Source organism: Nanorana parkeri, unplaced genomic scaffold, assembly GCF_000935625.1.
Source record: "Nanorana parkeri isolate BGI_ZX_2015 unplaced genomic scaffold, ASM93562v1 scaffold401, whole genome shotgun sequence".
Classification (NCBI taxonomy): Eukaryota; Metazoa; Chordata; class Amphibia; order Anura; family Dicroglossidae; genus Nanorana; species Nanorana parkeri.
The window spans coordinates 803,596-818,562 of record NW_017306669.1 but is presented as its reverse complement, the minus strand read 5'-3'; the positions used below and the strand labels follow the sequence as shown (position 1 = coordinate 818,562).

General features: G+C 42.3%; 1 protein-coding gene across 1 annotated transcript in view; it reads right to left on the bottom strand.

The window, feature by feature from the left end:
* Positions 1–444: 444 nt before the first annotated feature.
* The window catches only part of GPX4 (glutathione peroxidase 4), a 15,766-nt gene continuing 1,243 nt past the window's right edge, over positions 445–14,967 (bottom strand). The window contains exons 2-7 of the mRNA XM_018559514.1: positions 8,811–8,905; positions 7,223–7,367; positions 3,735–3,886; positions 2,156–2,180; positions 2,020–2,079; positions 445–668 (exon numbers count right to left, since the gene is read on the bottom strand). Coding sequence (XP_018415016.1) covers positions 636–668; positions 2,020–2,079; positions 2,156–2,180; positions 3,735–3,886; positions 7,223–7,367; positions 8,811–8,905 — 510 coding nt within the window. The 3' untranslated portion in view covers positions 445–635. The remainder of the gene's footprint in view (positions 669–2,019; positions 2,080–2,155; positions 2,181–3,734; positions 3,887–7,222; positions 7,368–8,810; positions 8,906–14,967) is intronic.

The window sequence follows — 14,967 nt, the reverse complement described above, 5'->3', positions numbered from 1 at the left end:
GCTTTAACCTCCAACGTTGCATGTAATTAAAAAATAACTTAAAAAGGAAGTGCTAGTCCACACCACATTCGTTAGCATGAACACAACACACTGGTATGCAATTTTTTTTTGGCACTGTAATTCTTTACCCTTATGCACTGCACCACATTGCAATACACGGTGTAAAAATGCAACATGTCTTTTACAGGGTACACCAATGCAGCACATTGGTGTAAACTGAAATAGGAAGTTAGGCCATTTGTTAGGACTGTGTTGAGCAATGCAGTAGAATGTTGCTGCTGTGAATGAGCCCTACAGCCATTGTTGACCATACCCCACACCAAAAGCACACTGAGCAGTGTCTATGATTTCTTGAACCTGAAATCACTTAAGTGATTATGATCTTGTGTACAGTACTATACTTTTAAAAAAACACCACAATAATATTGTACAAGTTTATTGTTCAAATGTATTGTTCACATGATTGGTTCACATGATTGGTCCACAGTTCAGATTCTGACAGCAAAATATAGTCTCCTTCCACAGGTGCACGCCAGAACACCTTCTGGTTTGCTCCCCCTCACGGTTTTGAAGCATACCATCATTCTGTGAATTGAAGACTCATCGACTGTCAGTTACTGTGTGCATGGAGCATCCTAAAGATATTTGGGTAAATCCTTCTCTATGACCTGGAAGTGGAAGGAAAAAAAAAAAGTGGAATGTAATGAAATAACCCACAAGTAAAACATAATACACAAGACTATTAAAGCAGGCTTACACTGATATCACACACACCCGAACTCTGCTCCCTTAAAGTTCTTCCTCCAAGAGTATGGGCATACTACATATGCAATGCAGTACAATTGGGGCATATTTATTTCTATGCATTGTGGTAATGTGCACTGGAATCCACATTCCAACACGTCACCGCAACACATGCTGTATGGGTGTGTTGCCATTTAATTTAAATTGCACTCCGGCATGCATACAGTAAGAAAAAGGCAACTGCCCCATAGCAAAGCACATACGTGAGTGTTGTGTGTAATGGTGCGCTGTGCTGGCAAAGTCTTCACAAACCGTGTTTTGTGAACAGCCATGCATAGATGGGGCTGAGACAAAATTGCCAGGGCTGAGGTCAATGGGCAGCCAGAAGTACAGTGGGAGCTGCAATGATCTAATAATAATTGAGAATGACCATGTAACGGACAGATTGTGCTGGGATGCTCAGTGGCAATTTTAGCACTGCGAAACTGGGTCAAGTACCCTTGGTCCTAGTTGAGGTGCCCCACCAAACTGCTGGCCTGCACTGCATCTCCTTCTGCCCACCATACTACCAGTAGGTATACAGACTGTCAAGAATACCCTGGCCTGGACACTTGTGTGCCATATGGCTCAATCCCCAGCCTTACCACAGCTGCATGTACTCCTGCAATCCTAAGGAACTGGGGAAGATGTGTCTAGCAGTAGTCTGGAGGGGGGCATGTCTGGACAGGTGTAAGAAGGGGGTTAAGTGGTAACATGCAGGAATTACAACAGAGCTTTGTCAGGTGATCACTACTAGATGTTAGTGATGGCCCATCACGAAGGGATTAGATTCCAGTAGTTTTCTTATAACGGAAGGTGTACACTTTAGCATATCATGTGTGCACGAGATTTTAAGGCCACTAAAGATCTAAAAATAGAAAGATTAAATCAATGTCCTGGCAAGGGTGACAAAGAATGGCCAAAGGTAGGTTTACATTACTTACAGCAACCCTCTTTGCCAATGTTTACAGAACCCACTGGTAAATATGAACTATACAACTTTTAAAACTCACTGGAGCATGGTCATTAGGCAAGCAAAGCACCACACTGTCCAAGACCCAGTTATTTACCAATTGGGTCTTTTACATAGCATAAATGTGAAGCCAGGCTGTCAATCACAGGCAGCACATATTGTTTTTGGAAACAGCACTGGTAGGTTGTTGATGGGTTTATAAGCTTTACATGCAAATTACTAGCCAATTGCTGGATTGTGCATTTCATATCACAACTACTTACAACTGGATCTTCCATGGGGCTAAATCTTTTTACAATCAACCCCTCACGGTCAATGAGAAACTGCAAAAAACAGAATAATATTACCAAGAGGAAAAACGTGGAGTCAAGGAGAAACGTAGCCTACCTACGTACTTACCTTTGTGAAATTCCATTTAATTGCACTATGGATAGGAAGAAAAGAAATACATATATGTGAAAATCAAATAGTCAAAAAGCACCTCATCCTTGTGGGATAGAATACCTGAAAACCACATCCCACCTTCAAATATAACAAAGTTACTGACCAATAAGGTAATAAAATACGCAAGCTTTCATGAGCCCTTATGTTTTTCCTAAGCATTCTGGGTACTATTTCTCTGGTGTTATACAATTCAACTAGTCCCTAATGCCTTCATTTTTAATATATAAATAACTTTTCACATAGCTAAAACTTTTCTGCATTAACCAATGGCAAACAAGGTACAGGACTATTACTGCTATCCGATAACTAGAACACAAAAATTAAAAGTAACACTAAACTCAGAAGTTAAATCTTAAAAATGCATTCAAGTACCTTAACTATTAACAAAAGTGTATCACTCGGCTATAGATCCTCAAATCATCTCAAGGGGTGCAGACACTGTCCTTCCTTCTGGAGGGGGGCTACTTTTGTTCCCCATGGTCCCTGTGTGTGTTTAAAAGTAAGCATTGCTCCAAGATTGCTCCTGTGATGGGACTACAATCTCATGTATAGTTTACTAATCTGTATTGTTATGCACACAGAAACAGGGTGCATAACAAGCCATGGCAGATCATGACTAAAGGCAATACTGATGACTAGTCCTTTGCCCTCTGCTAGATTTCTCAGCACCGACTTCAAAGCTTAGTTCCTCTTTCATATCTGCCTCCACACATGAAAGTGTCTGTATGGAGTATTATATTAAGAGAACTATGGGGTTAAGGCTTTTCCCCATAGTTCTCCTTAGGGTAACGGGAGGACACAAACTAGCTTCCTCCCGTCACCCTAGGCTCAGTATACCGCAAGCTGAAGCGGATCCCGACAATTATGTAAAGATCCGCCCAGCTGCGTGAGTGACAGCTTACTCTGCCTATCTAGAGGCAGCTGTACCCGCCCCCTCCCCCAGTCAGCACTGGTGGATCTGGTGGAAATCCAGCCCCTCCCCTGTCACGGCAGAGAGCTGTGACAGGATCGAGAGGTGAGTGAACACCGGTATGTGTTCGCTCACTTCTCGATCTACTGAGCCGACCTGTGACAGTCTTATTGTCACAGGTCAGCTAGAACTATGAGGTGAGTGAAAAGCACTCACCTCATAGTTCTACTTTAAGTGTTTAAAAGGACTTTATGAACCCCTCCCGCCCCCCTTTTCTTCTTTGTCTGCCAGCCAAGAACAAGCAAACATTGCTCCAAAAAGGCCAGAATCAGAGGTTAGAGCAGATGTAACTTGAAAATTGAGAACTTTGAAGGATTCCTTCCTTGCTTGGCTACTGAAAGTCATCAAGACAAGATGCAAGCTGGAATTTGTTTTGAACTTCATCCAGATTACTTCTCTTCATAACCCTTGGCCTGATATCCTTTATAATAGATCAATAATTAATTCCTGATGTGTAGCAGGTCATCCTCCTAGGTTTACTGCCCTGAACATTTCCTGGAAATATGAAACAAATACAAAAACATAAAAAGTGATACCACTTTGCTTATGACGACATGTGCTTACTTTCCCAGAGTACCCCGTCCTTTAGGCTGCTCCTTCATCCATTTCCACAAGGGATGGGCACCATCTCCGTTGACCTCAATCTTGCTGAACATGTCAAACTTTACATTGTAGGATGCCGCAAAATCTTTAATTTGAGCTTCATCCCCAGGTTCCTTAAATCAGTTAAGAAAACATCATGTCAAAAAAATTCTACTTTGCAGAATGCTGCACAATCTTTAAAACTTCCAAACACCAAGAGTGGGGATTGTCAACTTCCTGTAAAGTAGCTTTTTTTTAAATTACATTAGCCATTTCAGAATGTTAGAGATATGCCTTTTAAAAGTTTTTTTTTTTTATCCTCTTCCCTAGCTACCTCACCTCCCTCCACTATTTCCAGCGACTACTAGCTAGTAATTGCCTTGTATTACACAGCAGAGACGGCTGTCAAAAAGCAGCTGCTTCTGTGTAAAAGGATACTTACAGTATACAAGGATCACTGAGTAAATACAATGAATCAGCATAATATGTCATTGTATTTACCATGTCGTTCTGTGTAGACTAAACTGGTCTACCCATGAATGAAATGGCTATTGCAGAATAATGCCAAAGAGCCCAGTGTTGACCCTTTCCTTTTCTAGAAGCATATGCCCCCTTGAGATGAGAAAGGAGGAGCAACAAAAACGTAGGAAGTGGTCACAGTAGTCTCTAGAAAGTGCCTCTCACAGGCTCAGCATCCATAGGACACATTGCAGGGCAGCCCGCCTCTTCCTCCAAGGCTATGCCGAGGCTCAGTCAATCCAGAAAGCTGCAACATAAGCCCCCACTGGCTCTGTAGCAAATTAAGAATCTTGGAGGAAAGGGAGGTGTTATCCATTCTTATAGGACACTACGAAAACAGGCATGACGAGAATGGAAGGGGTTGTACTAGTTGTTTGCAAGTGTCCAATCATCCGAAGATAGCAACATAACCCTTTGTGCCTCAATGTACAATTAAGAAATACTGGGGCTGTCATTTACCATCTCAGAACTGCTAGTTGTCTGGCTTCAATACTACAGAGTAATGACCAGGAACTAGCAAGCTATTAAGAGTATTTTTGTGGCAATAGTGAGTTAGCATGTGAATTTCGAACCAATCAGCAGGTGATTTGGCCTTTTATAGTTAGTCATTACAGTAAACTTTCACCTCCTTGTAAAATATTACTGCTTGCCCAGGCCCCAGGCCCCTCCCCCCATCACAACAATGAAAGACCATTAAAAACAAAATTTAAAAATTATTATTATATTACATATGCTGTGAGACACATTTATTAACGTAGTGGCACAACAATCACCATAGCGACCCAGGAGGCCGCTATGGGGCCCGGCCAGGACATCCCTGATGCCGTGCAGGCCGCCTGGGTCGCTATGGCATCTCATGCTGCTGGCTGTCTGGCCTTTTATAGTTAGTCATTACAGTAAACTTTCACCTCCTTGTAAAATATTACTGCTTGCCCAGGCCCCAGGCCCCTCCCCCCATCACAACAATGAAAGACCATTAAAAACAAAATTTAAAAATTATTATTATATTACATATGCTGTGAGACACATTTATTAACGTAGTGGCACAACAATCACCATAGCGACCCAGGAGGCCGCTATGGGGCCCGGCCAGGACATCCCTGATGCCGTGCAGGCCGCCTGGGTCGCTATGGCATCTCATGCTGCTGGCTGTCACTGGCGGCTGTGAAGAGGAACGCGCCGCTGTTCAGATCACGAACAGTGATCTGTGTAGTGGTGCGTTCCTCTCCACAGTCGCTGCCGAGTCAGTGAGAGCCAGCGGCGGCGGAGGAGGCTGGACCCTGCAGTGGAGTAGGAGGCGGGGCCCATCAGCAACCGTGGAGGAAGAGGAGGCGGACAGGTAAGGAGTGTGACCAGCCCATCTGAGACCCTGCAGAGTCCACCATAGAGAGTCTATAGTGAGCTCTGCAGGGTCACCCTCAGTTGGGCTGTGTGGGATCTCAAGTAGGCTCTGCAAGGGGCATAACTAGAAATCACAGGGCCCCATACAACATTTTGCTATAGGGCCCTGTGATTTCTAGTTACGCCCCCGACACATTTATTAACGTTTAGATGTCTCTGCAGCTGGCCTTTGCAAGCATCTCTCAATTTAAAAGTAGCAGGAAACTCTAGGTGTCCCTACTGAAAGACTAGGGACACTCAGCTTCCCCTCATTAGCATTCAATGCTTTAGACTAACCCAGTGTTAGGGCAGACAGGGTTAAAAAAAATCTAGTTCACAAAAGATACAATCTGCCAGCACAGTAGAGACAGGGTTAATTATGTTAACATTAACCCACCCACTTGCATTACAGAATTACAGAGTAAGAAATACAGTACAGAGAAAAGGGTTTCTTCCAAAATAGAGCACAATATGTAAGCAGCAATCTTAATACTTTAAGTGATGCTATGTGAAAGAACAAATAGAAGGGGGTTATCCCAATTTGTATGGAAATAAAATGGCTCTGAATTTGTTATCGCCTAAAGAAACATATCACGTGTAAAAACTAGACTGAACAAATTTTCTAAGGGCCATTCCAAGCAGCCAAGCCATTTTTAAAAAGTCTCTCTTGCAATGGACTGGTGGTAGTAGTTGCAGTTTATTAGCTGAGCAAAGTGCAATTTGCAGTTGGAAAAAAAAAAAAGGAGTAAAGTCCACTAGATGGGAGTGTCTTGATGTTCTGTTAAGTCATTCTTTCCATGTGCGCTCCTGCTCTTAGAGCATGAATACTTCAAGACAACACAGAGAACATGGGGGTGAATGGAAACTCAATCCAGCAATTTTGCGTTATGGAAATTCTGCTAGATTACTGGTTATTCACAATTTAGCTCAGATTAAGGAGAGGATACATGTGCGTGCGGAGATGGGGAGAGGCAGTGGCTCAAGCCCTGGACATCCGACAGGCATTTGGACCTTGCCAGGTCATCCAGCCCTGGTTGCAGTTATAGTTTTTCTACCATGTAACTTTGATAAACAGTGAGGTGATGGACTTCCTTACCCACCGGCTGTTTATGAATGCCGCTATAGAAAAGCCCTTAGATGGCCGTTATACCTGCTAATCGCCGGTCAACAGAGATCATTTGAAGAGCCAATTCCAAAAAGGTAATGTCAGGGCTGTTCGTTCAGTCTTAAAGTTTTTGTTGTAATGAAGAGGGAAACAGTTTTTGCAAAAAAATTTGATACAGAATTAATTTGGGTACAGGGTTGCATGACTGAGTAATTGACAAACTATCACAGCACTGAAAACTAAAAAAATGGCCTGGTAATTAAGCGCTAATACAAGTTGGTTCTCAAGTGGTAAAATAAAAAGGAGCAAAAACAAAAAATGACTACATGCAAACTGCAGTATCCCTTAGCAAACAGATTTAATTTTTGTCACCCATATTTGCTGCCTTATATGCCACACACTTAAAATGTCCATGCTTGCTATAAAATGATTGAAGACAAAAATGTGCATATTGTGTTCAACATACCTGCTTTCCAAACTGATTGCAGGGAAACCCGAGGATGTGTAAACCTTTCTCAGCATATCTGGCGTGCATTTCTGCAAGCTGAGTGTAGTTTACTGGTGTTTTTCCTCATTTAGATGCTACATTGACAATGATGCAGACAAAGCCCCTGTGGAGAAAAAAACAAAAACAGTTGTTCATTATTGTGAACAAACCCATGCATTGAAGCCCACGAAAACTTATTTTGAAAGGCCAAAACCACCCACACACAAAGTAGGAAGTACATTAACTAGCTTTTAGCATCATGGTAAATCAGACTCCGATGTCCTTGTTCCTCAGAACCTGGAATGAAACAGCCATGCCATTAAAAGCAATCTGTCCTTGGGACAGAAGATCATGACCATATAGCAGCTGAACACCTCTCAGGCGTCTCACCAGGTCAGTGTACCACATCCGCCTGGGACAGTCTAGAGCAGTGTTTTTCAACCTTTTTTGTGCAAAGGCACACTTTTTTCATGAAAAAAATCACGAGGCACACCACCATTAAAAAAATGTAAAATTAAAGAAATTAACGATTTATTGACGGCACACCCGAAAATATCTCACGGCACACTAGTGTGCCGCGGCACAGTGGTTGAAAAACGCTGGTCTAGAGCAATGAGGATCACCTGCATACTCACCATCTCCGGTGAAGCAGATGAGTGCAAGGAGTTTCATGGGAGGAAAGGCATAGATCAAGGTGTAGTGATCCCCCAGAGCATCCACTGCTTCCAGTAGAAGAGCCATGTACCTGGAGACGAACCTGTCCAGTATGTTGAACCTGGGGGCCAAGAGGTCCACATCTGACATCTTCTACCTGCAACCTAGCTCCTGGAGATCCTCCAGGTGAAGGAACCCAACCACCACCCCCTACCTGTAAGCAGCCACAATCGAATGCCGATATTGATTACCACCATACAGCTTGGGGAATTGAACAAAGACTGGAGGTGCACCAAAATGAAAATGTCAAAACCGAAACAAACAAAAAAAACCTGTCAGGTCGAAACCGAAAATGTTTAATTTTAACTTTTTCAAATTTTGTAAATAATGTGATTATTTTTTTAGAAAAACTTAAAATTGTTGTATTTGTATTCATTTTTTATTAAATATTTCCCTTTTAAAATAGAAAAAAAAGTGATAGAGGACTCTGTGTCCTCAATCTCTTTTTCTGCAGCGCCCAGTGGGGAGGAGAGAATAGGATGCATGCACCGCTGCATCGGCCAGAAAATGGCACTTCGGCATTACGCCAAAAGTGCAGGTTTCGGCCGATATATCAGTGCATCCCTAACAAATAACCTATATAGGGGTGATGGCTCAGTCAAGGACTAAAGCAACTCACAATCTGAGTCTCTGCAGCCTATGGCTGGGAAGCCACTTTGGGCACAGGCAAAGCAAATTGAATCTGTAGGAGGTCCTCCGGGAATTTGAAGACAATTACCATAATACAACAAAAACACCCTAAATAATGGGTGATGGATCTGAAACTATAAAAGCAAACAGCAATAATTCCTTCCTGCTGAGATCGGAAGGATGGAGCTGCAGAAAAACTTTCCGAGAACAACTAAGACGTTACCTGTATTTCTCCAGGGAAACGAAATTGCCAGCAATGTCAGTAGCAGAGAATTCATAAATGGTCTTCGCATTCTTCCAGTCACTCACCTCGGCACACTGCAAAAAAAAACTATTTTATTAAAGCTGAACTATAGGCATAAGACCTTATATTAGAAATTACCACAATGGATATTAATTATGCATTAGTATTCACCAAATGCCTTTGCAAACAAAGGGTGGATTAACCCTTTAATACAGGGGTTTCCCCAGTACTGCTGAAAGTGTTAACATCTGTGCTAAAGTAATGCGTGTTGTGAGTTTTACCACAATACAAGTTAAATAGATGTGCGCACCCTACCATTCAGCCAAATTGGCACATATACAGTAAAGATGCACATGTGCTATATACTCGGTGTTGTGGTGCACTGCATTGTAAAATAAGTGCAGCTGCATAAAAGTTTAAATAGGCCCTAAAGGAATCATGAGCCCATCTGTCAGAAAATTCTAAAGAGGACCTATACTCAAATGTTTATGCAAAGCCACCGAACAGTTTAGCTGGGGATAGATGAACAACAAGGCCAAAAGCCATACTGTGCTGGCCACATTTGTAAAGGCTCGTGGTTACACAAGTTCAGCCACTATTAACGCTGGTCCCTCACTAGCAGAAATTACATAACCAAATGTCTAGGCCGTCACATGACACACAGAGCAGCGTTTTCTCCAGCATGGAATGACTAGGAGGAGGATTACTCAGGCCAGAATACCTGAGTGAGGCCATCTTCCTCATATTATCCCATTAATCTAAAATCTCACTTAGCGCAAACATTTTCAGTCTCATCTAAGCATTACTGGCTAGGTGTGTCAACATCTCATCCACCCTCCCTCCCCAATGTTCTCCTGGGGAGATCAAAGAGGATGTAAAAGTATGGGATTACCAATAATGCCTTTCCTGTGATGGGCCTATAGTACCACCCTGAAGTAGGTCATTGGATATCTAGTAGGTTAATGTTAAACAATTATTTTCCTGCTAAAGACCTCCATGAATGCCATGGAGAGGGGAGTCACAAAATACATTTCGTTTTTCATAATGTGTGTCCACAAAATACAACGCACACAGTAATCTGTAAAACTGTAGCAGGTGGAACAAATTCAGTTATCAGCGTACAGCATGGACATAAATCCCCACAAGTCTTAGGGCTTGTGGACACCATTTCCGGGCTAGACCGGAGTGTTTTTTGTCCGCACCTGAAAGGCATCAGAATGTATTCCTATGGGATTTCTGGGCTCTGTTCATACTAGTGCAATCCGTTACAGTACCGAGGGCGAAAAATAAAATGCTGCAAGCACTATTTTTTCTGGTCTGGAATGCACCAAAAGGCAGGTTTGGCCCCAAACGCTCTGGGCCAAACCTGAAAGCCCATTTTAAGCTTAAAAAAAAAAAAAAAAAAAAGAAGTGCACTGGAACGCATGAAAGCACACTGCACATGCAGAAATGCATCCAGATCTGGTCTAGGCATGGTGTGAACAACCCCTCAAGGGGGGAAATAGTACAAGTAGGATTTGTTGACCCTGGCTGTTTACAACTGCAGTTCTAATCTACTTCTGCAGAGTGAAAATCTGCATACTCTACCCTCCACATAGCTCTTCCAACTACAGCAAGATCTGCTTGATGTGAAATGCCAACATAGTACCTTGCTCCTATGGGCACAGGTTTTGTGCAGATTAAAAGAAAGTATCTCAGGCCAAGTGAAGATTTACAAGTCTATTTGAATAGACTATACAGCAACAGTAGAAGTTTCCAGTTGCACCTTCATCTGCAGTGATGTGATGGACCAGGCATGATAGATCTGGGAGAGGTTGTCAGGCTGCTACAGGCAATGCTCCCATCTGCCCAGTCCTGACTCAAACTGTAGAATGTAATAAGGTGTGAGGTTGCAGCAAGGTGGTTGAGTTTTGAAGAACATATTGCCTGCTGTAGCTGTGTAGATTGATATGATGTAGTCAATACCATCTGTAGTCCAGTCAGTAGGGCTGCAACAACTAATCGACATAATCAATTCTTGAAAAAGTTGTCAACTTTTTCAATCATCGATTAATCGGATTTTGATTAGTTGCCCCTGTCCACATGCTATAGAGGGCTACAACAAATCCCAGCAATAATACATTATACAGTTGTGTAATGCCGACCACCAGCGATAGAGGAATACAAAACCCAGCAATAGCACATTATACAGCGCAATGCAGAATACCACCAGCTATAATGTACTATTGCTGGGTTTTGGAGTCCTCTATAGCCGATGCCATTCTGCATTCATTGCTGTATAATTGTACACTTTTAATTTCACTATATTACATACCACACTTTTTTTTTTTTTTTTTTACTTCCACCGCTCCAAGCTTGCTCCTGTGATGGACTACAATCGCAATACAAACTAGCAGTCCCATCACTGGAGCCATTTTTAATTTTTTTTTTTATCCGATTAATCGAACTTAATAAAATCGGCTAATTGATTTTTGAAAATAATCGTTAGCTGCAGCTCTACCAGTCAGTTTAATCAGTTAACTGCCAGCGCAATTTTGTTTAACACTTCAGCTACGGGCCTATTGCATCAGTAATAACTATTGCTACAGAAGATAAAACCTTTTTGTTGCAATATAAACCACGCTCTCATTTGATGGCATGGTCTTCAAGAGTTACTTAAAGATCAAATTCCAGCAATTTGTACCCATATCCCAAGTCTTGGGCTTCATTCATCTAAAAATAAATACACACCATACACCTATCCCCTCACATGTGACCAGTGATTACTTTTAAATCAAATTGTGCTTCTATGGACAAAGTGCCAATTAAAACCTGAAGTTTGTTCCTTTTTCAGGATGTTAACATATGGTAACAATAAACAAAAAAAAAAAAAAAAAAAAAAAAAATACAAAAAAAAAAAAAAAAAAAAAAAAAAAAAACATTCATATTGCAGATTAGTAGGTTAAAGAAAATTGTATAGTTGAAGTGATAAATTGTAAATACAAAGGGCAGTTGCCAGTTTTTAAAGAATAACTTTACCCTCTTGGACTTCCAAGATGGCTGGTGGTTGCATCATGAAGAAGAGCCGAGATGCACAGGATGACACTTCAGTAACCAAGTAAGGCAGCCATGCATGCACAGTAATATACACCATATCCCCTACCCATCCACAGTATTATATAGCCATATGTATCCTATGCATACACATTGTAGATGGTGGATGCATGGGATGAAGTTCTACATGAAGAAAAGCCTAAAATAAAGTGAGGGCAAATTCTCTGCAAAAGATATCCGAATGCATGCAAGGCCTCATGTATTGGTAAACATGTGTAAAGCAAGGAAATGACCATTGTTAAGGAAATTGTAACACTGATTGTTGCATATACTAAAGTACCTCTGCTCTCAGGTGTATACAGTGATACCTGGGTTTACAAGCATAATTCATTCTTTCCCCATAGGAATATTCATATAAAAATTCCACGTAGGTAGTTGTCATCCCATTTGGATTTTAAGGGTATATGTGATCACATTTCATTTTTTCAGTACTTTTATTTTGGTGAGGTTATGACATCATCACAATGTCACCTGGGGTTGGGGGATTGTGGCTTATATGGCTTACTTTCTGCTATATTGTTCCCGAGAAATAGGACCCTGTAAGGCCCAGAACTGTTGGCCACTTTAACCTATGTGACGTCACATGTTTTAAAAATGCATTTCTGGAATGCTGGTAACTTGAGAAAACAATTGCTTATCTGTGTGTACATAAGTCTAGATTTAACATGTTCCCACTGTAAGCACTTTATTTTCAGCTCACCCACACAGAGAGGAAGCTGCAAAACACAAAATAGTGTGCCAAGAAGTTCAATCCCAACCAGCAGCACTCGCAGAAAGCCAACAACAGTGATCACACAGGCTAAGGGCCCATTCACACCACATTCAGATCATCTCTAGACCAGATTGTTTCCTTACCCAAAATGTATCCCTATGCTTTTTCTGGCCTCTGTACACACCAGGGCAGTCCGTTCCAGAACAGAAAAATCCTGCTCGTCTTATTTAGTCTGATCTGGAATGCACTGGACCGCATAGAAACACATAAAAATGCATAAAGGGCCCATTCACACCATGTCCGGATCAGATGAGGTACGTTACATTTTTATTCTGCACCAAAAATGCATTTGTATGTTATTTTTGGGCTCTGTTCACACCAGTCCAGGAAAAAAAATGCTGCATGTCACGTGTTTCCTGCACCAGAACACGTCACAAACACACAGCATCAGAACGCAACAGAAGCTATGACATGCAGCAGGTAGAGATTTGCATAATGACATTGGTACGTTACATTTTTATTCTGCACCAAAAATGCATTTGTATGTTATTTTTGGGCTCTGTTCACACCAGTCCAGGAAAAAAAATGCTGCATGTCACGTGTTTCCTGCACCAGAACACGTCACAAATCACATCAGAACGCAACAGAAGCTATGACATGCAGCAGGTAGAGATTTGCATAATGACATGCCCCCACCCAAAAAAATGCACTGGAACGCGTCACAAACACATCACGTTTGCAGAAACGAGTGCAGATCTGGAACGGACATGGTGTGACAGGGCCCACAAACACGCTGGAACGCACCTGCAAGACCATTTTAAGCAAAAATAAAATTTCCAAACGTGGCAAAATCGCGGCAAAACGCAATGCACTTTGCTCCAGATCTGGTCTGGAAAATTGTGTTAACCTGCCCTAAAGCTGGACATACACTGCTAGAATTTTGTCCGATTTCTGTGAAATTCAGTGGGGGGCCCTAATAGCTACACCAGGGGTGCACAAAACTCCGGCACTCTAGCTGAAACGTAAAATCCCATAATGCATCTGTCTCTGGCAGTCATGCCTGTAAGAATCTTGCAATAACTTATGGGATTTGTAGTTCGACAACAGCTGGGAGGGTCAGAGTTTGCAAAATGTGTGTTGTTTCCCCAGAGGGTCCCCGTGGTATAAATGAGAATATCCAGGTATGATCACATCTAATGCGTTTTTAAACTTGGGTCAGAGTTTGCCCACCCCCGGGCTACACAAAAGTCTTTCACTCAATTGACTTCTTGTCAAATTGTCAGCCCAACAGTGACTGCAGTGGAGATTTAGCATGGATGGAGGAAATCTGTTCAAATTTCTTTTGGGTCAGCCTGCAGATCTATAAGTGCAAGGCCAGCTTGAAATATTTGCATAGGATCTTTGTAGGGAACACAGTGGCAGAGGTGAATGTAAAGCCATTATTGGCAAGGCTGGGAAAGTGGTTTATAGAACCTCAGCCATGTTTTGATTGCCCAGTGGTGACCATTGTCTCTGGGTAGGAGATCATAAGGAAAAAAACCAAAATATTTGAGTTGGCACTGAAACAGGAATAGAGGAAAGATCTGCAGGTTCCTTTCACCAGCGATGGGAGGTGTAGGCCTTAGATTCCCATACACATTGCAATCTGACCATACAATCTTCTTTAGTTTTATCCAATATGAGAACCTACCTAACCAATCAGGCACTACATACTAGTTAATAGAGCTGAAGGAGATTGTACAATCCGATTGCAACATATGTGGTGAGCTTTAGTAAGCTTAGCTCTTAAAAGCAGAATTCCAGGGAAATGTTTTCTTAAGCCTAGCAGTGGGCTACACCACACTGCAAGGGTTAAGGGCTCGTTTTGGTCTACGGCTGAAAATTATACTCACCCGATCCTCAGACGGCTGGCTGTGACCAGGGCCGGATTCCCAACAAGGCCACCGAGGCCTGGCCTCAGCACGGAGCAGCACAGGTTGGAAGTCACCCGACGCAGCACAGTGCTGTGCTAGAACTCCTGTATTGAAGGTGACAGGTTCAATAGAGAGAAATTGCAGAAACTGGCCTTGGGGCCGCAAGGAGAGTAAATCCGGTTCTGGCTGTGACACCACTAACCCCAGCCTGTCTCTTATTCTGCAGCAATAGTATATCCCTCGGTCTCCTCACATCCAACACACCATGTATTGGATGCGATGATGCGCAGGACGGTAGACTGGTGCAGAGGCGGGGGGGAAAGAGAGGCTCCAGGGAGCAGCCCAAGGCTGGCCTTACACTGCTCTATTTTTCTCGTTCAACCCACAGGCTGAATAATAATAATAATAATAATAATAA